General features: G+C 56.9%; 2 protein-coding genes across 6 annotated transcripts; one reads left to right on the forward strand and one right to left on the reverse strand.

Moving 5' to 3' along the window:
* The first annotated feature begins 2,998 nt into the window (after nucleotides 1-2,998).
* On the forward strand, nucleotides 2,999-11,842 carry PHF19 (PHD finger protein 19). Of its 4 annotated transcripts, none has more exons than XM_058853846.1 (16): nucleotides 2,999-4,217; nucleotides 5,803-5,991; nucleotides 6,261-6,342; nucleotides 6,422-6,517; nucleotides 6,597-6,697; nucleotides 6,779-6,927; nucleotides 7,168-7,263; nucleotides 7,473-7,541; nucleotides 7,986-8,106; nucleotides 8,493-8,560; nucleotides 8,647-8,817; nucleotides 8,894-8,978; nucleotides 9,248-9,333; nucleotides 9,428-9,523; nucleotides 9,799-10,072; nucleotides 10,690-11,842. In XM_058853846.1, the coding sequence occupies exons 1-16, from the start codon at nucleotides 3,873-3,875 to the stop codon at nucleotides 10,855-10,857; spliced, it is 2,196 nt and encodes a 731-aa protein (XP_058709829.1). In that variant the 5' UTR covers nucleotides 2,999-3,872; the 3' UTR covers nucleotides 10,858-11,842. The 4 variants fall into 4 exon arrangements, with proteins under 4 accessions (XP_058709829.1, XP_058709830.1, XP_058709832.1 ...); XM_058853849.1 differs by lacking the exon at nucleotides 2,999-4,217 and adding an exon at nucleotides 4,565-4,690; XM_058853848.1 differs by lacking the exon at nucleotides 2,999-4,217 and adding an exon at nucleotides 4,728-4,849.
* A 161-nt stretch (nucleotides 11,843-12,003) lies between these two features.
* Nucleotides 12,004-20,642, reverse strand: LOC131586709 (protein CutA homolog). 2 transcript variants are annotated; one of them, XR_009279215.1, is made up of 7 exons: nucleotides 20,510-20,642; nucleotides 17,582-17,730; nucleotides 14,775-14,834; nucleotides 13,581-13,626; nucleotides 13,280-13,329; nucleotides 12,555-12,806; nucleotides 12,004-12,436 (listed from the first exon to the last, which is right to left on the reverse strand). XR_009279215.1 is itself a non-coding variant. In XM_058853850.1 (6 exons), the coding sequence occupies exons 1-6, from the start codon at nucleotides 20,588-20,590 to the stop codon at nucleotides 12,704-12,706; spliced, it is 489 nt and encodes a 162-aa protein (XP_058709833.1). In that variant the 5' UTR covers nucleotides 20,591-20,642; the 3' UTR covers nucleotides 12,004-12,703. The 2 variants fall into 2 exon arrangements, 1 of the variants encoding a protein (XP_058709833.1); XM_058853850.1 differs by having other exon boundaries at nucleotides 12,004-12,806.
* Nucleotides 20,643-20,927: the final 285 nt, after the last annotated feature.

Below are 20,927 nucleotides of genomic sequence, written 5' to 3' on the forward strand. Positions count from 1 at the left end.
GGAGCTTTGGGGTGAGCCTGCAGTGGCTGGCAGCCCCAGGGGGAGCCTTGGCTGCTCTCCAGGAGGAAGAGGAGCAGATTCTTCCCCCCAGGCCCGGGTCAGGTGTCTCTGTGCTTCCCCATGACCTTGGCAGCCCAGAGCTGTGGCCAGAGCTGCAGTCCCTGACCCCAGGGATTTATTTCTTGCTATTTATTCCAGACCTCTATTGATGAGCTCTGCGAGGAGATGTTGTGTTGCATCAGCAGACAGGGCCTGGGTTATGCTGTGCCTTGGGGGAATCACCTCTAGGATTTCCAGAGGAGCCCTTGGGTGTGGATACAGAGCTCTGGGAAGGTCCCCTCAGTGCTCTGGTTTAGTGTCCAGTCACTTCTTGGAGCTTCAAGGCAGATGACTTATTAGAAATTACTGCTTTTTATTTTTTTGCTTAATGTGCCCTGCTGTTTAAGGGTTTTTCTGCATGCTAAAATACAAGTAGCTGCTAGAAATGGTTTTATTCTTTTTGGGTCTTCTAATAGAGGGGAGGAATGAATATTTTTTTTTAATAAGTGCAAGAAGCCTGGGATTGTCTGGATGTGTGCAGAATCTCTCACTTCTGTCTTGGCAACAGCCTTTAAAATAATTAGTTGTGATGAAGCATCACATTTCAAAAACACCCACCCCATAAACAAATATTTATCAAAGCTTGCTTGGGAAGAAACTGGATATTCTGTGTGTCTTTTCCTCTATTCCATCTTTCAAATGTTCTTTCAGGGACACAAAGTGATTTTCCCAGCAATGTGCCAGCCCCTGTCACCACACTGGAGTAATTTACCTAAATATATTATGCTTTTCCTGTCTGTATCACTTTGACAAGTGCTGTATTTATTACAATCATTCCTATTTTCTTACAATTTTATTTATTTCCTAAATAAAGCTCACTAACTTAAGAAAGGCTTGGTGATATTTTTGCTGTCAGATAGGGAATTGAGCAGCTTGGAGATGGGGGCTTGTTATAGAAACAGCAGAGCTGTGCTGCATTTCCCTTCCTTGCTTTTTTCTTTCCTTTCTGGGGAAAGGAAGCTCCTTTCTGGAGCTGCAGAAATGCCCAGAACATCTCTGTGACCATTTCCCTCAAACCTGGGAGAGCACTTAAAGGCTCTTCAACAGAGCCCAAGAGAGAGCTCCGTTTAAATAAAAAAGACGGATATGGATTAAATCCACACTAAATAAACAAACAGCCACAAAAACTGTGCCCAGCGCTCCTTTCAAAGGCACAGCTGGCAGAAAGCAGCCAAATCTCACATTGATCCGCTCGGATTGTGATCGCAGCCTGGATCAGGGCTCCCGTCCGAGGGCGTTTCCATCCTTGGGAAGGGCTCCGGGAGTTTTCCCTGCGAGGCTCGGCCGGAGCCGGAGGAATCCACGGAGCCGCTTTCCAGGCGTGGGGTCAGCTCCCAGCCCGGCTCTTCCTGGAACTGCCTCCTCATTTCCATCCCCCAGACCTTCACCACAAAAGCATCTCGATATGGAGGTGGCTGACACTTGAAAGGGCTGGAATTGGAGAGGTATCGAGAGCTCTCTGATCCAGCAAGTCACTTCTGTATGATTTTTTTTTTTATTATTATTTATTATTTATTTTTTTTTGGTCTGGATCAAATCAAAAGATTCAGAAAAATCACGGAGAGTTTGAAGGAGTTAAATCAGCAACATTTGCTCTGCGTTTAATGGCCAGGTTGGCAAAGAGTCAAAATTCTCCTACAGCTACGATGGTCTGAAATAATCAAGGACAAGGTTTGGAGGGAAAATTGTTTTTTTTCTTTTTTCCTCTTTTTCTTGTATTTTTTTTTTAATGGACTAATAAATCTAGGTGGGGGGGAAAAACAGACAAATTTTTGGCTTATAAGCCCTGCTTCAGGACAGGGAAAGAGCTCAAACTGCACACGGTGGTTGTGTTGGTGGCTCAGGTGGCTTCAGTGAACTGGTCGGGTCGAGACCCTCAGAGCAAAGGGAAGGGAGGGGGAAAGAGCAATTTGTGGGAGCCGCTTGTAGAGCCAGGGATGTGTCCGATGGAAGCGGCTCCTCCGGCTGGAAGTGGCTCCGGGGCCAGCGAGAGCCGCTCCCGCAGATCCGATCTCTCCAGGCCTGGAGCTCCCAGGCAGCTCCGTGTTTGGGTTTCCATTCAATATTCCTCGGCTTCGGTCTCCAAGGCTACACGCCAACATCCAACCCCTCCTCCCACTCCTGTTTTCAAAGAAAGAAAAACACTGTGAAAAGAGGCTGCAACGATTTCTGGGCAGTTTTCAAAGCGGAGAGGCAGCGCTGGGAGCTGCTCTCCCCGCACGCTCCGCGGGCTCTGATCCAGCCTGGGCCGTCATTCCCCGGCTGCTCCATCCTCAGGATGCAGGAAAGCACCCCCAGCTCGGCAAGCGCAGGGTATGGGGGAGCAATTACAAGTTTTTAAGGAAAAAATGGGAGTTTGGAGTAGTTAACTACGCGGAGCTTCATTCAAATCCTTCTGCAAAAGCTGGTTTTGTTTTGGAAATCCATAACGGGGAAGGAGCTGGGGGCTCCTGAGCTGGCCCCACTCCCTGGAGGAGCGTGTGGGGTTGCTGCCCTCAGCTTTGAGGGCTTTGGGGGCTCTCGTTCATTTCCCTTCCCTTGCTTAGGGAATAATCTGCTTTTAGCGGCCGGACACTGCCCTGCTCCAGCACGGACAGCAGGGCAGCCCTGGGTGCTGAACCCAGTGTCCAGCTGCTCCAGGTGCTGTCACAGCCACGATCCCACAGTGCCAAAGAAATGGGAGATCCGGGGGACAGCTGGGTGGGTGTGCAGGGGAGGAAGAGGAGGGTGAAGAGAAGGAAAAAGAGAAGGAGGAAGAAGAGGGGGGCAGCACCCAGTAGCTCTCTGCAGTGCGATCTGACACCAGGCTTGCTGGATGCAGTGACAGAAACACCTGCAAAGAAACCAGAGTTAAATCTGCCTTCTGCTGCTGTAATTATATCGCTTCATTCCGGTTAGAAAATATAAGATACATCGCAAATTCTGTGTGGTTTTTTAAATTTATTTTTGTTTGAGACTTTTGTCCCAGCGCAATGTTCCCGTGCTCTCTGTGCGTGAGGAAGGGTTTCAGTCAGGTTCTCCCTGCCTACACCCCCGGTGAACTCGATCCAGCGTTTGATTTCCGTGTCACACCATCCGCATTCCTGCGGCGAGCAACCAGCACGCTGCAAACATCCACCCCGGGGGCCGGGAGGAGGGTGGCGCTGCCCGGTCCCCTCGGGGACAGGCTGGGACAGGAGCGCTGGCCCGGGAGCGCAGCAATCCCCGGCATCCCGGGCAAACGCAGCAGCCCCAGGGCACGGAGCGGGGCTTTCTCCGAGGGTTTTAGGCAGGGTTATTTTAGTCCTGAGCTGACTCACACTTATCCCGGTGTGACTCACGGGGGGCCCGGGGCCCGTTAGGGATGTGGCTCGGCACGGCACACTTGGCACTCTTGGCACTCTTGGCACTCTTGGCAGTCTTGGCACTCGCGGCTTTCCCCACTCAGCCCCGCACAGGGAGCGGCCGTGCTGGACCCGAGGCTCTGGGAATCGCCTTTCCCGTCCCCTCCGCAGGTGCAGCATCACCGGGAGCGCCCTGGCACCAATTTTTATGGGAAAGTTTGATTAAATAAAAGATTCCCAAGGGTCGGATGTTGAAAGGGAGGCTCAGCCCGTGCCGTGCCGCTCACCCCTGGCTCCCGGGAGCTGCTCACTCGCAGCTCAAGCTTTGTTGCACTCATGCTGTGAGCCCCAGCTCCTGGTCCTGCAGGAGATCATCCACCACGGACAGAAAAAGTCGTGCGGACTCTGCTCGCGCTTGGCCCGGACCCGGCGCTGGGAATCAGCTCTCCTATGGCCCGAGCAGCCTGGAAAACTTTGCTTTTTCAGGATCGCTTTCCAACAAACAGCAAATCCTACAGATTTCTTCTTGGCACCGAGCGAAGCATTTTTACAGCGATTGGTTTTCTCTGTGAGATTCAGAGAAAGGCTGAAAGGCTGCTCCCGCTTCCAGGAATCCCGGCGAGCACAGGTCGTTCCCTGTCGGGACAATGCTGCGCAGGCACTGCCCGCATCCCCCCCCTGCCCGCCCCCAGCCCGGGGGAAGCCCTTTCCTGCCTGCAGCCGCGGCTCGGAGGGGGACAGGAGGGGAGGTCCCGTGTGTGGCAGAGGGTGACGGTGCCTCTCCACGGGCGGTGGGTGCGTGGCCGACCCCGGGTGTCCCGTCCTGTCCCCGGGGATGCCGCCTGCGCTCTCCGGAGCAGCGGGCAGAGCCCAACCGGGATGTGCCGAGCCGGGATGCGTCCCGCCGGTCCGGTCCGGTCCGGTCGGTTCCTATCGATGCCAGCCCGTGCCGGTCCGTCGCTGCCGGTCCCTGTCACGCCAGCGGGTCGATGCCAGTCCGGTCCGGTTCGGTCGGTGCCGCGGGGCTCCGTGCCGGTCCGGCCCGTGCGGTGCCGGTGGGTGCCGCGGGGATGCGCTGCGCCGCGGTGGGACCGGAGCCGTGGGAGGCGGCGGGGGCGGCCCCGCTAATTGCATAACCGGGACGTCAATGCCGGCGGGAGCGCGGGGGAAGCGCGGGAAGATGGCGCCCCGCGCCCGGCCCCCGCCGCGCCCCGCAGCCCCCCGGGCCCGCGCCCCGAGAGCCCGCTGAGCGCCCCGGGGGCACCGCGGTAAGGGCGGCACCGGCACCGGCCGGGACCGACGGACGGACGGACGGACGGACGGGCGGGCGGGAGGGCGGACAGACGGCGCCGCGGCCGCCTTTGAATGAGCCAATGGCGGCGGGGCCGCGGCCGCCGCTCGGGGCTGCCCGCGGCCACCCCCGGCAGGTGCCACCGGGGCTCGGGGGACCCGGCCGGGCGCTCCCGCAGCCGCGCGGTCCCGCTGCTCGCCACGGGCTCCCACACGTGTCCGCGGGGCCGGGGGGGAGAGCGGCGGGAGCCCCGGGAAGGGAGCGGCCGGGGCCCCGCGGGGGAGCGAGGGAATCGCGGGGGCTGCGGGAGCCCCGGGGATGCGGAGCGGAGCCGCCGCCGCTCTCCCACGCGGGGACCCGGCGAGTGCCGCTGCCGGGACGTGTCGCGGCTCGGGAGCGCCGGGCTTGGCCGTGAGTGAGATGGCTCTGCCCATCCCGGGGCTCTCGGGGAGCGGGAGAATCCTCATGGATGGCAGGGGCCGGGCAGAGGGGGCGATCCGCTGCGCTAGAACACGCGTGGTGCCATGAGGCCACATGGGTGGCCGTGACCAAGGGGAGAAAAGTTCATTTCAAGTAGTTTCCGTGCTGTCTTTCGGGATCGCAGCTCTGCTGGGGATGGTTTCTTTGCCTCCTGTACCCCAAACCTCGTGGCGGTGACATTTGGCCGCCTGGGTTCGCTCGCTGTGGGTGGTGCTGGCACATCCCTGCTCCTACAGCAGTGCCGGTGGTTTGGGAGCCCACAAAACTGCGCGGAAATCGCGATTTTAAAATCACGGTAAATTTAAAGCTTTTATTCCTCATGTGCCCCTTCTCAAAACTGACCCACGCGGACGTGACGTGTCCCAGTGCTGTGGGAGCCTGTCGGGGGTTAATTCCCTCTTGTTCACCAATAGCAAAGATTTTGGCTGCTCCCTGGATTTCGTGGAAAAGAACCGTTTGGGCTCTGTTCTGCAGTGTCCTGAGCCCCTGCTGGTGGGGATGAACCGCCTCCAGCCTCGGTCCTCCCAAGCAAAGCGCTGCGGGATGCTGCACACGGCTGATGCTGTGCCGTGCCGAGCGGGCAGGTGACAGCGTGTGTGTCCCCTGCAGGCTCCGCTGATGGAGAGCACCGAGCTGAACCCCCTGATCCGGGACGTGTACGCGGCCCCCGGCCGTGTCCCGCAGGGCTCGGCACGCCGGGGCAGCGGCTGCCGGGAGCTGATGGTCAGGCTGACCGAGGGGCAGTACGTGCTGTGCCGCTGGACAGACGGGCTCTACTACCTCGGCAAGATCAAGAGGGTAACGTGGGCACCCCCAGGGAGACGGGAGAACCCCAGAGTGGTGCCGGTGCCGTTCCCTGGCTCGGCTCGTGGCTCGGGGGGTGCTGGCCTGGGCTGAGATGCGTCTTTGGTCAGCGGGGAATTTTGGGTTGACATCCTGCCCCGGGTGTCGCGCCCCAAACCTGACCGCCCGCAGCCCCGAGAGACGGGATCAGGCACCGAGGAAAACAGGGAAGTGCTGGGAACGGGAGCTGACCCACAGCCGTTCTTCTTGCTCTCTTCTGGCAGGTGAGCGGCTCCAAACAGAGCTGCCTCGTCACGTTTGAGGATAACTCCAAGTACTGGGTCCTCTGGAAGGACATCCAGCATGGTGAGTGTCGGCCCAGCCTCCCTTTCCCGCTGTGCTGTGGGGACGTGGCTGTGCCACCTCTGTCACCCTCGTCCCACAGCCGGTGTCCCGGGGGAGGAGCCCAAGTGCAGCATCTGCCTGGGGAAGAAGTCGGGCCCCAGGAACGAAATCCTCATCTGCGGGAAGTGCGGGCTGGGTGAGTGTGGGTGTCCCCCCTCCCCCCGGGCTCTGCCGTGTCCCCCCCCGGGCTCTGCTGATGCCGACCCCTCCCGCAGGTTATCACCAGCAGTGCCACATCCCGGTGGCGAGCGGCGCCGAGGGCCCGCTGGGGACGCCGTGGTTCTGCCGCCGCTGCATTTTCGCCCTGGCCGTGCGGGTGAGCGGAGCTGCCCCGAGTGTTCCCGGCTCCGGAGGGGCAGGACGTGCTGTGCTGACCCCGGCCCCGTCTCTCCCGCAGAAAGGGGGTGCCCTGAAGAAAGGAGCCATTGCCAGGACGCTGCAAGCCGTGAAGATGGTGCTGTCCTACAACCCCGAGCTGCTGGAGTGGGACTCCCCACACCGAACCAACCAGCAGCAGTGCTACTGCTACTGCGGGGGCCCCGGAGAGTAAGGCCCTGCCTGTGTGCCCCAGGATGGGATCAGGGTGGGCAGGTTTGATCCCAGGCTTGCAGGGCACTGTGGCTTTGCTCCCCACGCTGCCTCTGCCGTCTGGGTCTCCGCTTGCTCCAGAAATACCAGTCAGGGATGGAGTTTCTCTCCCCGGCCCGGGCCCCGTGCCTGGGAGGGGATTGGGGCAGTGGCTGCCACACGCTGCTGTCACTGTCACTGTTCTCCTGTGCTGCCCAGGTGGTACCTGAAGATGCTGCAGTGCTACCGCTGCCGGCAGTGGTTCCACGAAGCCTGCACCCAGTGCCTCAGTGACCCCATGATGTTCGGAGACCGGTACGACCCTTCTGGGTGTGCTGAGATGGCTCCTCAGGGGGACCCTGGACACATCCCAGCTGTGTGTCCTGATCCATCTGACACTGACATGGATCCTGTCCCACAGAGCCCCACTCCTCCTGACCTTGCTGTCACTGTTGGCCCGTGCCTGGGCCCTGCATGGCTGTAGGATGATCCTCACTCCCAGCATTTTCCGGGATGTTTTCCAGGTTCTATGTGTTTTTCTGCTCTGTATGCAACCAGGGACCAGAATACATCAAGCGCCTGCCCTTGAGATGGTAAGAAACGGGCTCTGCCTCCTTTGGAATGTGCCCAGGTGGCTCTGGGACACCGGGCTGGCTGATCCCTGGGAGTGTTCGAGACCAGGCTGGACGGGGCTTGGAGCAACCTGGTCTAGTGGAGTGTCCCTGCCCATGGCAGGGGGCGGGACAGGATGATTTTTAAGCCCCCTTTCAACAGAAAGCATTCTAGGATTGTGTGTTTGGGTTTTCCCCCAGCTGCGGGCAGTGTCCCACCTCTCCCCAGAGCTCAAGAGATGCTGTCCTGGCTGTGACATCTGCTGGGATACCCCTCTGGGCTGGGCTGCTTCCCCTGTGAGGTGTGGGAAGGTTCCAGTGGTGGGTTTGGGAGGACCTGGGAGCTGTTGTGGCACTGGCAGAGCAGGACATGGTGGTGGCACCATCCTGCCAGGGCTGCTGACCCTGTGCCCCTCTTTGCTGCAGGGTGGACATCGTCCATCTCGCCCTTTACAACCTGGGTGTGCAGAGCAAGAAGAAGTACTTTGACTTTGAGGAGATCTTGGCCTTTGTGAACCACCACTGGGACCCTCTGCAGCTCGGGAAGGTACGAACACACCCCGGGCTTGGGCTGGAGAGCAGCCATGGGAGTGAGAAATGCAACCCCAGCTTGTGCAGCGCTCAGCATGGCAGCTCAATCCCCTTCCTCTGCACTGGGATTTTCCTTGTTGGAGTGTCAGACCCGACACCTTTCCCGCTGGGAGCTAGGGCTGGGACAACCGAGGCGTGTTGGAAACCTGTCCCGGGGGCAGGACGGGGCGGCTCCCCGAGGGTGGCAGTGCCAGACCCGGGTGGCTCTGGCCAGGCCTTGGCTCCCTCCCTCCCTCCCCGACCTCGGGCAGGAGCCGAAAGCCGGAGTTCGGGTTCCCCCGCCTGTTTGGATTTTGCATAACCACAGCGGGCACTGAGCCCTGCCTGCCCCCTGTCCCACAGCTCACGGGCACCCCCATCTCGGAGCGCGGCCCCCACCTCCTCAACGCCCTCAACAGCTACAAAAGCAGGTGAGTCCCGGGCCGGGGCTGGCGACAGGGTGGGATGCAGGATGTGCCGGCCCGGCTGAGGCTGTTCCCTCCCCTCTGCCCCCCAGGTTTCTGTGTGGGAAGGAGATAAAGAAGAAGAAATGCATCTTCCGCCTGCGGATCCGCGTCCCCCCGAATCCCCCCAGCAAAGTGCTGCCGGAGAAAGCCCCCGGCGAGGGCGAGAGCAGCTCCTGTGAGCTGAAGAAGAGGGGGAAAAGCAAATACGCCCATAAGGACAGGTGGGTGGCCCCGGTGCCCCGACATTCCGGCAGCAGCAGCCCCCCCTGCCCGCCCCCGCTCACCCCCTGTTTGCAGCCTCCTGCCGCGGCAGCTCCAGCAGCAGAAGCGGCGAGCGCGGCGCAAGAGGGCCAAGTTCCTGCTGGAGGATGCCATTCCCAGCGTGAGTCCTTCGCCCCCTCCTCTCCGCAGCCAGCCTGGGATTTGGCAGCCGCGGGGGACGGCCCCGGGGTGCCCGCAGGTTTTCCCCACTCCCGATGGGCAGGAAGAGCTCCTGTCCCTCGCTTTGGGGAGTGGGGCACGCCCAGCCCCGCTCGGGGCCAGCGGGGCCGCGGGAAGGAGCGCGGTGGCCCCGGGCAGAGGGTGCCAGGGGTGGGGTGTGGGCAGCTCCCCTGGGCCAGGCAGTGAGGAGTGAGCTTGTTTTTGTGACAGAGCGACTTCACCTCGGCCTGGAGCACCAACCACCACCTGGCCAGCATCTTCGACTTCACACTGGATGAGATCCAGAGCCTGAAAAGGTCCGTGCAGCTGGACCGGGGGTGTGGGGGGGCCTGGGCTGCTGCTTGTGCCAGGCTGGGGGCGATGCTTCACCCCAGCCTGTCCCATCCACAGTGCCAGCTCGGGACAGACCTTCCTATCGGACGTGGACTCCACAGATGCCACCAGCACCTCGGGCTCGGCCACCACGAGCCTCTCCCACGAGTCCAGGTGAGGACTGTGCCCCTTGTCCCCTTCCGGAGGGGTCCTGGTGGCACGGCCAGGGAGGCTGAGGGCCTGTATCTCCCCTCTTCATGTCCCACCTTGAGGAGCTTTTCCTCCCCGTGTCCCAAAACGGGCTGGGGCCCCCAGGGTGGCAATTACTGGTGCACAGGATCGGAGCCGTCGGTCCTCGCTGGGCTCCCCCAAATTCCCGGCGTGCCAGCACAAACCGGGGGCACCTTTTGGGTGCTGCCCTCACTCGTGCCCTGTGCCCTCCCCGGCAGCCGCAGGACCGTGGGCAGCCGCAAGCGCAAACTGGCGGTGCCAGCCTACGCCTCGGGGGCCAAGAGGAGAGGGGGAGAGCTGGGGGGGCGCCCGGCCACGGCCACCCCCGAGGGCAGCGAGGCAGCGGCCGGCCCCGACCGCCCCGACGACGGCATCGACAGCCACACCTTCGAGAGCATCAGCGAGGACGATTCCTCGCTGTCCCACCTCAAGTCCTCCATCAGCAGCTACTTCGGGGCCGCGGGCCGGCTGGTGTGCGGGGAGAAGTACCAGGTGCTGGCACGGCGGGTGACGCTGGAGGGGAAGGTGCAGTACCTGGTGGAGTGGGAAGGCACGACCCCTTACTGAGCCCCGCCAGCCCCGAAACCTCTCCCGGAGCCAAAGCAGAGGAGATCGGGCTGCTGGGGAAGCCCGTGAGGCACAGGAGAGGTGCTGGTGCCTCCCCCCGGCAGCTCCCAGGCCGGCAGTGCTGCCCAGGAATGAAACATGAAGCCCTGCCATTCTGTTTTTTTAACAATTTTTAGTCCCTTGGCTGTGTTTATGCAGAGCGTGGCCCAGCCGTGCCCGGTGCTGGTGAGAGCAGTGAGGGTGTCCAGCCCTTCCAGAAGGGTCCCTCTGGCACAGCTGGAGCAGCTGCCTGGGGGCACCCCCTGCTCACACAGAGGGAGCTGTGCCTGGCACAGCCGGGCTCATCCCGCTGTCCCAGCCTGACTGAGCAGCCTCGAGGGGGTCCTGCTGCCAAAACACAAACCCCTCTTCTTCCCTCGGCTCTCACAGCTCCTGTGAGAGCTCTCACATCTCTGTGCCCATGGGAAACCAGGGACAGCTCTTGGGGTTTTCCACCTCATCCTGAATCCATTCATTAAAGGAATGTGGTTTGTTTCATATAGGAGGAAAATGCCCCAAAACCAGCCCACATGTGGCTGTTGCAGCCGTGGGGCAGATGTGCTCTCACCCCACGACCTGGACTGTGTGTGGTGCTGCACCAGCTTCATTTCCCTGTTCTGACAATCATGATCTTGGAAGAGATCATCCAAAAAAATCCTCCTTTGCCTTAAAACCACCATGGGCACTTCACAGACTGGAGCCCAAGGCCTTTGTTTCTACAGGAATCTTCATCCCAAATGTGCCAAACCAGCAGACAAACCAAAAAAGGCTGAAGAGGACAGTGGGGGCAGGGGGAAGGGGCTGTACCAGGGTCCCTGTGGCCATCCCTGTGACCTCCTGGCTGTGCCTCTCTCGTAGTGCTGATGTTTGTGAGCATTGGGCTTGATTTGTCTGCAGGAGAGAAGGAGCAGCCCCCTCCTTTAACAAAGCAATACTGCCAGCTTGGGCAGGAGCAGAGCAATTGGCTTTTAAAAAGATTCCAATATCAGATAGATGTGTTAGATTTATTTTCCTTTAGAGAGAGAGAGAAAGAGAGAGATTTTTAATGTCCTCCTCATCTCTCCCCATCCCACTGTGGCTGTCCCATGGGATGGAGGGTGGGGTCCTGTCCAGCAGCCCATCCTGTCCTGTCCTACCTGTGCTTGTGGGATCTCAGCTCATCTGGAGCAGAGTGTCCCTGTCCTTTTGGGACAGGTGCTGCCAGGTCCCCCCATCCCTGGCAGGGAGGCATCCAGCAGCTGGAGAACTCCCTGTCCTGCCTTAGCTTTGTCCTTGAAGGATCACTTCAAATATTTCCCTTTTTAGTGCCTAAGGAGCCCTTCCAAGGGGCTGCCAAGAGCTGTGCCAGGGCTGAGCAGGGTTATGCCTGTGGGATGTGCCAATGGACACCACACTCGTGGAAGCACCCACAGGATGTGGCCCTGGCTCCTCTCTGCTCCCTCTCCTCCTCTCCTGGCTTGCAGAGAATTGAATGTGGAGCCTTTAAAAGTATTTTTGTTGCAGAGTATATTTTGCATTCGCTGTAATAGAGATTATAACAACTCTGTGCACCTTCTGATTTCTGAGTTCAGGTTGCTGCTTGTAAGCAAGTCTCCTTTATACCCAAGTTGTAATTAATGTGTCTGATGTACAATTAAAAAGAGGGGTTTTTTTCAACATCACTGTTTTTTTGTAGAGTGAGGATTATTGAGTTGGGATGCCCAGTGCCCAGCAGGGGCAGCTGGTGCTGCTGGGTTGTGTTCTGTGCCAGGTGAGGTGTGCAAGCCCAGGACAGGCCTTTCCTCCTGCCCAGCTGTGACCACCAGAGCCTGCCCAGCTTAGAAACGCTCCTGTTTATTCCCTTCCCAGTCACATAAATAACTCGAAAATGTTCCAGAAGTTATACCCCAGAAACCATTAACATAAGGATCTTTTTACAAGGTTCACCTTGGCCTGGGCAGAAAGCCACTGCTCAGGTGGGGGTAGGGGCAGGGCCAGGGCAGTGTCGTGGTCCTGCTGGCACTCAGCTTGAACTGAACTGCACACAGCCTGAACTGGCTGTGGATGCTGCTCAGCTCTCTGTGACGGGCCAGAGGATTGTGAGTGCTGCTCCTGCTAAATCCTGGCGGTGTTTGCTGCAGTTCTGTCAGGCTCCCGGGCCGGGCTGGCTGCCGGAGGGGAGGGGGGGTCCCGGCCACATCCTGCAGCTCCGGGCTGGGGAAGCGGAGCGGGGCAGGATGCGGAGCGGGGCCAGGCAGGGTTCAGGGCTGCCTGTGGGGACACATGGCACTGCTGGGGCTGCCAGGCCACGGCTCCCAGCTGGAATTAGCTGCTGACAGCCCGAGGCAGCCCCGAGTGTCCTGACAGGAACATCTCTGCGTGTCCTCACCCACAGCTTTTAGTGCCCAGGCTCCGGGGCAGGCCGAGGTTTCCCAGTCCCAAGCTGCTGTCACAGCAAAGCCCAGAAGGTAAAAGCCGCTTCCCGCACGGCTCAGCGGGGTCCCGGCCTCCCCAAAAATGAGCTGCGCTTTGCGCCCCTCAGTCCCGCGGGACGCTCTCCTCTATCCATTGGAGGTAGAGAGGGTTTCCTTGGTCGATAGGCAGGCTGATGATCTCGGGGATTTCAAAGGGATGGATGGATCTAAAGTGGAAACAGGCGCGGAGGAGCAGAGTCAGCGCCAGCCCCGCAGGAAGCGGCGCTCCAGCCCCAGCCCTGCCCGCGCCCTCCCGCGCTTCAAAGCACCCGCAGCTTCTTTCTGCCACCTGGGAATTTTGCTTTGAATTTGGGGTTTACCACAGACTGCCGGGGGCCTGGCCCAAAGCTGAGTGTGCTCCCCCCTCGGGAAATGCAGGAAATCCTGCCAGGATAACCTGTGTGAGGAGGAGGATCCCTCCTGGAACCCAGCATGGAGGGCCGGGTGAAGCCCAGCAGTTGATGTTTCTGCCACCTTTTCCTTTTTGCTGATGCCATCTCTGGGTTTTTCTGGCTTGTAAGATACAGCAGGAGCACTTAACCCGGGTGGGAAGGGGCTCAAGGAACTCCCAAAGCTGGAGCAGAAGGTGACAGCCTACCATGGACGGGACACCCATGCTCCTGTGGAGCCAGAGCCTCACCTGACGTAGTTGGACAATTCCCCTATTTTGGACGTCCTTGTTTTCACCAGCTGTGGAGAGTAAAAAACCAAAACAAGCGTCAGGGGAGATGTGAAGGGATGGAGGGATCCTGATGTGCAGTTCCACTGCCCCCACCCAGCACAGCCAGGGCTGTGACAGGAGCTCTCCCAGGGCTCTTCCCTGCAGGATATTCCCAAACCCAGGGCAGGTTGGTGCCTCCCTCCCCAAACCTCCCTGCAGCCCCTTTCAGCTGGGACTGCTTGCAACAGGGATTTTTGTGATGTAGGGAATGATCACTTACCAGCAGTATTTCAGTGGATTCTTCCAGTTCCTCTTTCCAGAAATATCTGGATTTAAAAGAAAAGCAGCATCAGCAAATCCAGCCCTGGCTGCAGCCATGCCAACCCTCAGGTTACTTTCCCTGCTTGGGGCTTTTTGCACCTTTGTTTTTCTTTACAAAGTGGCTCAAGAAGTATTGCTGGCCCAAAACTGCTGAGCATAAGTGAGCACCCCAGATTTATGGACCAGAGCCTCCTCCAGAGAATTTGCCCAGAGGGACTGCCAGAGCAAATTTTCTGGGACTGGGGTGTCCTGTGGTGGCCCCGCTCTGAGGCTGGGGGACAGTGCCTGCAGGGGTTGTGGCTGGGAGGCTGAGCTTTCTTCCTCTCTTTCCCTGCAGGAGAGGAGCTGCACTTCTCATGAGTCAGATATGACCTTTGAAAACATTTCTGCTGCCAGGAGCCCGTCCTGATCTCATCTGCCTGCAGGGCTCCTGCGTGAGGAGGACTCGGAGGCGTCGCGGTGTCTCCTGAGCAGGGCACGGAGCAGAATCCAGCTGGAGCTGCCAGGGCTGTGCAGGAGCAGCTCTGCTCTGGCTGTTTGAGTTTGCAGGAAAGGATGGATAAGGGGAAGAAGGACATTACTGGGTTTTCCCTCAGGGGTGCACTGTAGGGATCCCCTCCTGAGGGAATCTGTGGTGGGATCTGCTCCTCACTTCTGCCAGGGTGTTTCTGTGAGGAAAAGCTGTTTTGGGGCTTTGCTCTTGAACCCCTCTAACAAGTGCAGTCCCCTTGCATGGACAGCTGGGGACACCTGCAGAGCAGGGCTGGGCCCATTCCAAGGTCAAACCCGCTGTTCTTCCTGCCTGAAAAAGCTGCTTCATTTTGTAAAGGCCTTTTCTGGTCCCTATCTTGGCTGCTTTTTAGAGCCTCTAATAACAGGCACCATGTCCTCAGGACCATAAACCCTAAATTGCTGGATGTCTGTGTAGCCAAGTAACCAAGAAATGAATGATTCCCATGGGCAGTCGGAGCATCTGTGCTCCTCAAAAAGCTCCGAGCACAGTGAGACTCGTCACCACCATCTGCAGCAACAAACAGACCCAGCAGCCTTCTGGAAACTGAGGTGTGTGTGCATCCCCTCCCTCCCTCCCTCCCTCCCTCCCTGAGGAGCCCAGGTTTTCCTCCTCCCTTGGGGAATATCCAGCCCAACTTACAAGGCCGAGCTCTTGGGCAGGATGTTCACGTAGGCAGCCAGTTTCTTATCCATGATGGCCCTGGGGGAGACAGGAGTGGAGTCAGTGCCAGCCCAGCCCAGGGCTCATTCCCAGCCCTGGGGACATTCCCTTGTGCTGCCCAGGACTGGCAGCAGCAGCTTTGGCATTGGACACATGGAATTTTGGGTTACTTATTACCCTGAGAAAACAGAGGCAAAGGTGAACTTTGGTGACAATTCAGACCAGGCGCCCCTGGCAGGGCTCTGGGACCCTCCTGGTGCTGAGGAGGGAATTTGGGTGTTGCTCCTGGCCTGGAGGACCCTGCCCAGTGCCAGCCCTGTGCCCCTCTGGCTGTGGGGTCACCAGGGCAGGGACTGAACTGTGTGACAAGAACCCGGCCTGAGATGGATGGGAAGGGTTTGTCTGGCACTGTCCCACTGTGCCCCCTCCTCCCAGAGCAGCCTGAATGTGTATCCTGTTAAATTAACAACATCAAGGTTTTTCAACCTAAATGTCCTAGAAATCTGAAGCCCAAATCAATTGGGCAGCCTCATTAGTTGTGGGTTTGTTATTGCAGAGCTGCTCAGGGCTGCCAGCAGAAGCGATACTTCAGAGATTACAGAGCACCCAGGCAATCTCAGGCAGGATTTTCAGAAGAAAGGGGGAAAATGTTGTGTTTTGTGACGAGAGCAGTGTCTGGCCCTTCTCATGGAGGTGGCAGCTGTCCCTCCAGGCAGGGCACCAGTGACTCCACCTTTGGTTTTCTTTAACACTGCCTTGGGGGGACCATGGCTGGAGAGGAAAAGCACCCCAGGAGGCTCAGGGTTGTTTGCTCTCACCATGTGTAGGCAGTTCCAGGCATTTAGTGCTCATGGAGCATCTTGAGTTAATCTTTAGACCAACAAAGTGCAGCAGCACGAGCAGAGCCACCCCTGCTGTGCCTGTCATGTCACACATGGCACAAATCAGTTTGGATTTGCTGCCTGCAACTTGCAAGTCCCTTTAGCACAGGAACCTTTTGGTTTTGGTGCTCTGTCCCAATAAATTGAGATCCTAACTGAGATCCTGAACTTTGTCCCAGCAAGATGAGCAGCAACAAGAGGCCACCAGGGGAACAGAGAACACTGTAAGGAGCTGAATGTGATCTGTGGAAAATGTCTGCATAATACATGATAGCTTTGGGTTGGGCACTTAATTGTGTGTTTCTTTGTCTGTGCCTCTCAACAGGCCCTAAAGTGAGACAGATTAAATATTAATAAGCAGAAAAGCAAAGAAAATGATAAGCACAAATCTAAGGCAGCAGTGGGGGCTGGTGGGGTGCTGGGAAAGTTGGGTGACACCACCCAGCCAAGGGGGCTCCTCCCAGGACAGGCAAGAAGGTCCTGAGATGCTGAATTCTACCTGCAGCTCTTCTGCTTTCCCAAAGCTTGAACCCCTTTTCCTTAAACCAGTGGAAAATTTCCTTGCAGACTGATCCATCAGAGTGAGTGCTCCACTGAGCAAAGGAAGAATAAACATGACAGCACAGGAAAAAGGAGTGGAGGGGAAATGAGTGTAAAGCCCTGTGTCATCCCTGCAACCAGGGCTCCCAAATTGCTCCCAATTCCAGAACAAAGGAATAATCACTCCACCAGTAAAACCACAACCAAAGTACATATATCTCAGCGAGAGGGAGTGATTTATCTCCTCTCCCTTCCCTGCAAGATGAGGAACAAAGTGTGGAAAGCATTTGCAAAGCTGTTAAGATGAGGCATTTTCAGGAACTGAGGCTCTTTTCACCAGGTACAGTTGCTCCTTTTTTTTTAGGAGACATTGAGCAGCACAGACATAATTCTATTTGAATTTCTTAACACAGTTGCAGTATTTAAGGTGACACAAACTCTCTTTCAGTAGCCTGTCAGTTCCTGAACATGTTTGGGAGCACTTTGCTGGAGATGGAGGGGTTTTGGCAGCAGCAGAGCTGCAGGAAAACAGCGCAGGAGGTGTTGCAGGAAACTTCACGGTCCATCATAAACACTTCCCCAGTCAACACGGGTTCAGTTCTTTGAACAGACCATCCATTGAGTCAGGGACTGACAGATGTGTGAAAAAAAACTGCCTGCAAAGTATCTCATATATTAAAATAGAAGAAGGAAAAAATCGAGGAAAAGCCCTCATTCCCTGAAGTTTGTCTGGTGAGCAGAGTGGAACTTCACAAGTGTTTGCTGTGGACCCCTTTCATACTTCTTTTATTTTCACATCAGAGCACTGTGCTTTGTCCCTCTCTATAAATATCCCTCCTGGCATTTTGTTGTCTGTGTTGTTCTAGGGAGGAATAAAGACTGTGGCAGATCAGAGAACATCAGGTTGGAGCTTAATCCATCTGAGAACCCAGAAATTCAGGGTCATGAAAATGGGTCTTGCAAATGCAAGGCAGTGAAATAAATTGAGAATTGCTTGCTGTTACCATGGCATTGACTTCAGAGGCAAATGTCAGCTTTCCTGGGACAGAGCAGCTCTTGGCAAGGGGGTTGTGACACAGAGTCACTGGAAAGGAGCATTGCTTGGGTATCACAAAATCCCAGAATGGTTTGGGGTGGGAGGGACCTTGAATGTCACTCCATCCCCTACCACGATCAGGGACAACTTCCACTATCCCAGGCTGCTCCAAGCCCCATCCAGCCTGGCCTTGGACACTTCCAGGGGTGGGGCACCCACAGCTGCTCTGTCCCCCTAGAAATGCAAAGTACAGAGGGACAAGGAAATATTCAGCTTTATTCCAGCTTTGGCACCCCTCGAGCAGAGAAGCAAGGGAAGTGTCCCTGTACCTGGCGATGTCCTTGGCGATCTGCTCGTTGAGGCAGTTGACGAAGGCGATGGAATGTGTCCCTGGGATGTAGCTGCCGGTGAGAGCGGAGTGCAGGTGCAGAGCCAGGCCCCGGAGCAGGGGGTACATGAGCACCAGCAGCGTCAGCACCTCGGAGAGAACACCAGGGAGGTGAAATACTGCACTTTGGAAAACAGCATTTACATTGTCTGTGACTTGAGGGACATTTCCAGGCTTCTCTCAACATTGCAGGTAAATTAAAGGAAGGTGAGAACCTGCTCCTAGGGGGATTTGTTCCCCTCCAAGAGGGGAATCTCATCTTTAGGGCAGGAGAGGGGCGGTTTTGAGGCTGTATCAGCCCACGGGGGCCCAGGCTTTGACTGTGGGAGGTCAGCCCCAGACTAACAGGGGTTACAGACCCCACCACCCAAGCACAGCAGCCAGGACTGGTTTTCTGAAGAAGAGTAAGGGGGTAAGACATGGAATGTCTTGGTTTATAGTACAAAAAAGAGCAAGAAAGGAACGGCTCCCACACCCAGCACACCTCTGCTGCTCAGGACACGTCTGTAGCCATCCTTTAGCCACGTTCCAGGAGTGAGGTGTGTCCATCCCTCTGGGAAATGGGGGGACAGGACCCTCTGCCTCCCTGGGGATGTGGGCAGGGGGAGAGCAGGATGACAGCGATTTGTCCATGGGAAACAGATTCGGTGCCAGGACCTGGAGAATTTCCATCCTGCCCTGTCAGGTCATTCTCCTCTGCCACAGCTCTGTGCAGCCCACCCAGCCCATGCTCCAGCCTCACAGCCCCATTTCAAGGCAGGCTTGAAATTCATCTCATCTCAATTATCTCCAACAGAAGCACAGGGAATCAGGATCCTGTGGGGCACAGAAATCTCCATGTACACAGCCCAGGGCTGCACAAACACCAAGGCTCTGCCTGTGGCCCACCAGAGCAGCAACAACAAGTGGGGTTTGCTGTGCAGGAGCTGCTGTTCCTGGAAAGGCCCTTCACAGCTGTTTGTGAAACAGCCTCCCAAAAATACACCCATCATCCCAGCAGGGATGCTGCTGGAATGGGGAGGTTACTTTGGAGTGCTGAGGAGCAGCTGAAGGACGGTGCCATTCTGGGCTGCAGCGCCTTCCCTTTGTCTTTTGTTTTGGTTTTGACATAAACAGCATCTGGCCCTGATTCAGCTACAGTGATTAAAAAATGCTTAGAAGACTAAGAATATATTCCTTTTTCCCCTTATTGTCACCCTTCTTTGTCCTCTGAAAAACCTGCCATTAAAGCACTAATGTAGAAATCTCTCATTCTTTTTTTTAAATTTTATTTTTTAATTGAATTAAAAATCTCTCTTGTCACCACAAAGCCAGGAGCTCCTTCCCATTTGGAAAATGACTGATGTGCTGTATTGCTTGTCTTCTCTTTCCCAATCCATTTGAGGAAATATTCTTCGTTACCACAAGACTTCTCATCATAATTTTTAGAGCTCCTTCTGTGCTCTTTTTTTCCCACTAAGTCATTTAACAAATATACAACAAATCCCAGAAGCTACTCAGTGAGTTACAGGCTGAACAGAGATGTGGTGGCGTACCTATTTTTCCAGATTAAAATGTAATCATGCTCCTTGCTCAGGAAAAAAACAAACATCCAACCTGTTCAGCCTGCTGATCATAAATCTTCTTGTAAGATGTACGTGCATGTGATGAGGAAATCCCCAGGATCACTTGTGATTGAATATTAGTACAAACATGAACACCGTGGTTTTTTCTGGTGTTTCTCTCTTTTTTTTTTTATGAAAAGGAAGATTCCCCCTTTTTTCCAGAATAGTTGTATTTGCCAAGGGATGGTGCAAAAGAGGAGTGAAACATCAGGATTCCCGCCTGATAAACCAATTAAACTAATGATTGCCAAAATACTGAAGTGAACAAAACTGAAAACACCCCTGTGAGGATTTAAGAACTTCACTGAAAACCACTGTGCAGCAAAATGCCAGTTTTTAGTGCAGAGAGACTCAGATTTCTGCAGCACTTCTTCTGGCTTTGGTGAACTAAAAACAGCTTTAGGTTTAGAATCACCATGCTAGGACTTTGTTCGTAGTTTTGATGAGATTCTGTTAAAAAGCCCCAACTGAACAGCACCACCTGAACACAACTTGTGGTGATGCTGAGTGTAAGAAACTTGAAAATTTGCTTCTCTCCCAGCAGATACAGGGAGCTGACCCCTCATGCACGATGGTTTTGGGGAGAGGTTTGCTAACAAAGATACAGACAGATATTTCCACAATTGCTTGGCGTGGGTTGGTGTCTGTTGTGCTCCCCAGTATCCCCTGTCCTGCATCCCCGTCCCAGCCACATGTCCATCCCAGCCGTGTGTCTGTCCCAGCCGTGTGTCCATCCCAGCCCCATGTCCATTCCCATCCCAGCCCCATGTCCATCCCATCCCTGTGTCTATTCCCATCCCAGCCCCATGTCCATCCCATCCCTGTGTCTATTCCCATCCATCCCTGTGTCCGTCCCAGCCCTGTGTCCATCCCCATCCATCTCCGTGTCCATCCCAGCCCTGTGTCCATCCCTATCCCAGTCCTGTGTCCATCCCATCCCCGTGTCCATCCCAGCCCCATGTCCATCCCTATCCCAGCCCTGTGTCCATCCCAGCCCCGTGTCCATCCCTATCCCAGCCCTGTGTCCATCCCATTCCCGTGTCCATCCCATTCCCGTGTCCATCCCAGCCCCGTGTCCATCCCTATCCCAGCCCTGTGTTCATCCCATTCCCGTGTCCATCCCATTCCCGTGTCCATCCCAGCCCCGTGTCCATCCCTATCCCAGCCCTGTGTCCATCCCATTCCTGTGTCCATCCCATTCCCGTGTCCATCCCAGCCCCGTGTCCATCCATCCCCGTGTCCATGCAGCCCCGAGCCCCACTCACCAGCAGCACGGTGCCGCGGCCGGGCCGGGGGCAGCCCTGTGCAGCGGGGGGCAGCGGGCAGCGCTGGCTCAGCCCCTCCATGTCCTGCGGCCCCTCCACCTGCTCTGCCCGAGCCGGGAGCGCTGCCCGGACCGGCGGCACTGACTCCTCCTCCCCCATCTCCTCCTCCTCCTCCTCCTCCTCCTCTCTCCTTCCTCCCCGGCTGGTGCCCGCCCGCCGTGGGACGAGGGGCAGCGCGGTGTCCCCACCTGCAGAGCTGGGGGACAAATATCGGGGATCGGCACCCCAGAAGTGGGTTCAGACACCCCAGTGCTGGTATCGAGCTGCCCGCAGCAGCCTCCGCTGCCATTTCCAGGCTCTCCCTGCAGGACAAGCGCTGGAACCCTCCCAGTGCCGTCCCCGGAGCTCTGAGACGTGC

The sequence above is a fragment of the Poecile atricapillus genome, chromosome 20, assembly GCF_030490865.1.
Source record: "Poecile atricapillus isolate bPoeAtr1 chromosome 20, bPoeAtr1.hap1, whole genome shotgun sequence".
NCBI lineage: Eukaryota > Metazoa > Chordata > Aves > Passeriformes > Paridae > Poecile > Poecile atricapillus.

Excerpts from the sequence above, each read along its gene's own strand:
- LOC131586709 (XM_058853850.1), bottom strand. The coding sequence starts at position 20,590 with ATGGAGGGGCTGAGCCAGCGCTGCCCGCTGCCCCCCGCTGCACAGGGC. Across the intron at positions 14,835-17,581 it reads ATCGCCAAGGACATCGCCAG|GGCCATCATGGATAAGAAAC; the intron begins GTACAGGGACAC and ends TGTCTCCCCCAG. Across the intron at positions 12,807-13,279 it reads GAATTGTCCAACTACGTCAG|ATCCATCCATCCCTTTGAAA; the intron begins GTGAGGCTCTGG and ends TTTCCACTTTAG.
- PHF19 (XM_058853846.1), top strand. The coding sequence starts at position 3,873 with ATGGCCCGAGCAGCCTGGAAAACTTTGCTTTTTCAGGATCGCTTTCCA. Across the intron at positions 8,818-8,893 it reads AAATACGCCCATAAGGACAG|CCTCCTGCCGCGGCAGCTCC; the intron begins GTGGGTGGCCCC and ends CCCTGTTTGCAG. Across the intron at positions 10,073-10,689 it reads TGTGCGGGGAGAAGTACCAG|GAGGAAAATGCCCCAAAACC; the intron begins GTGCTGGCACGG and ends TGTTTCATATAG.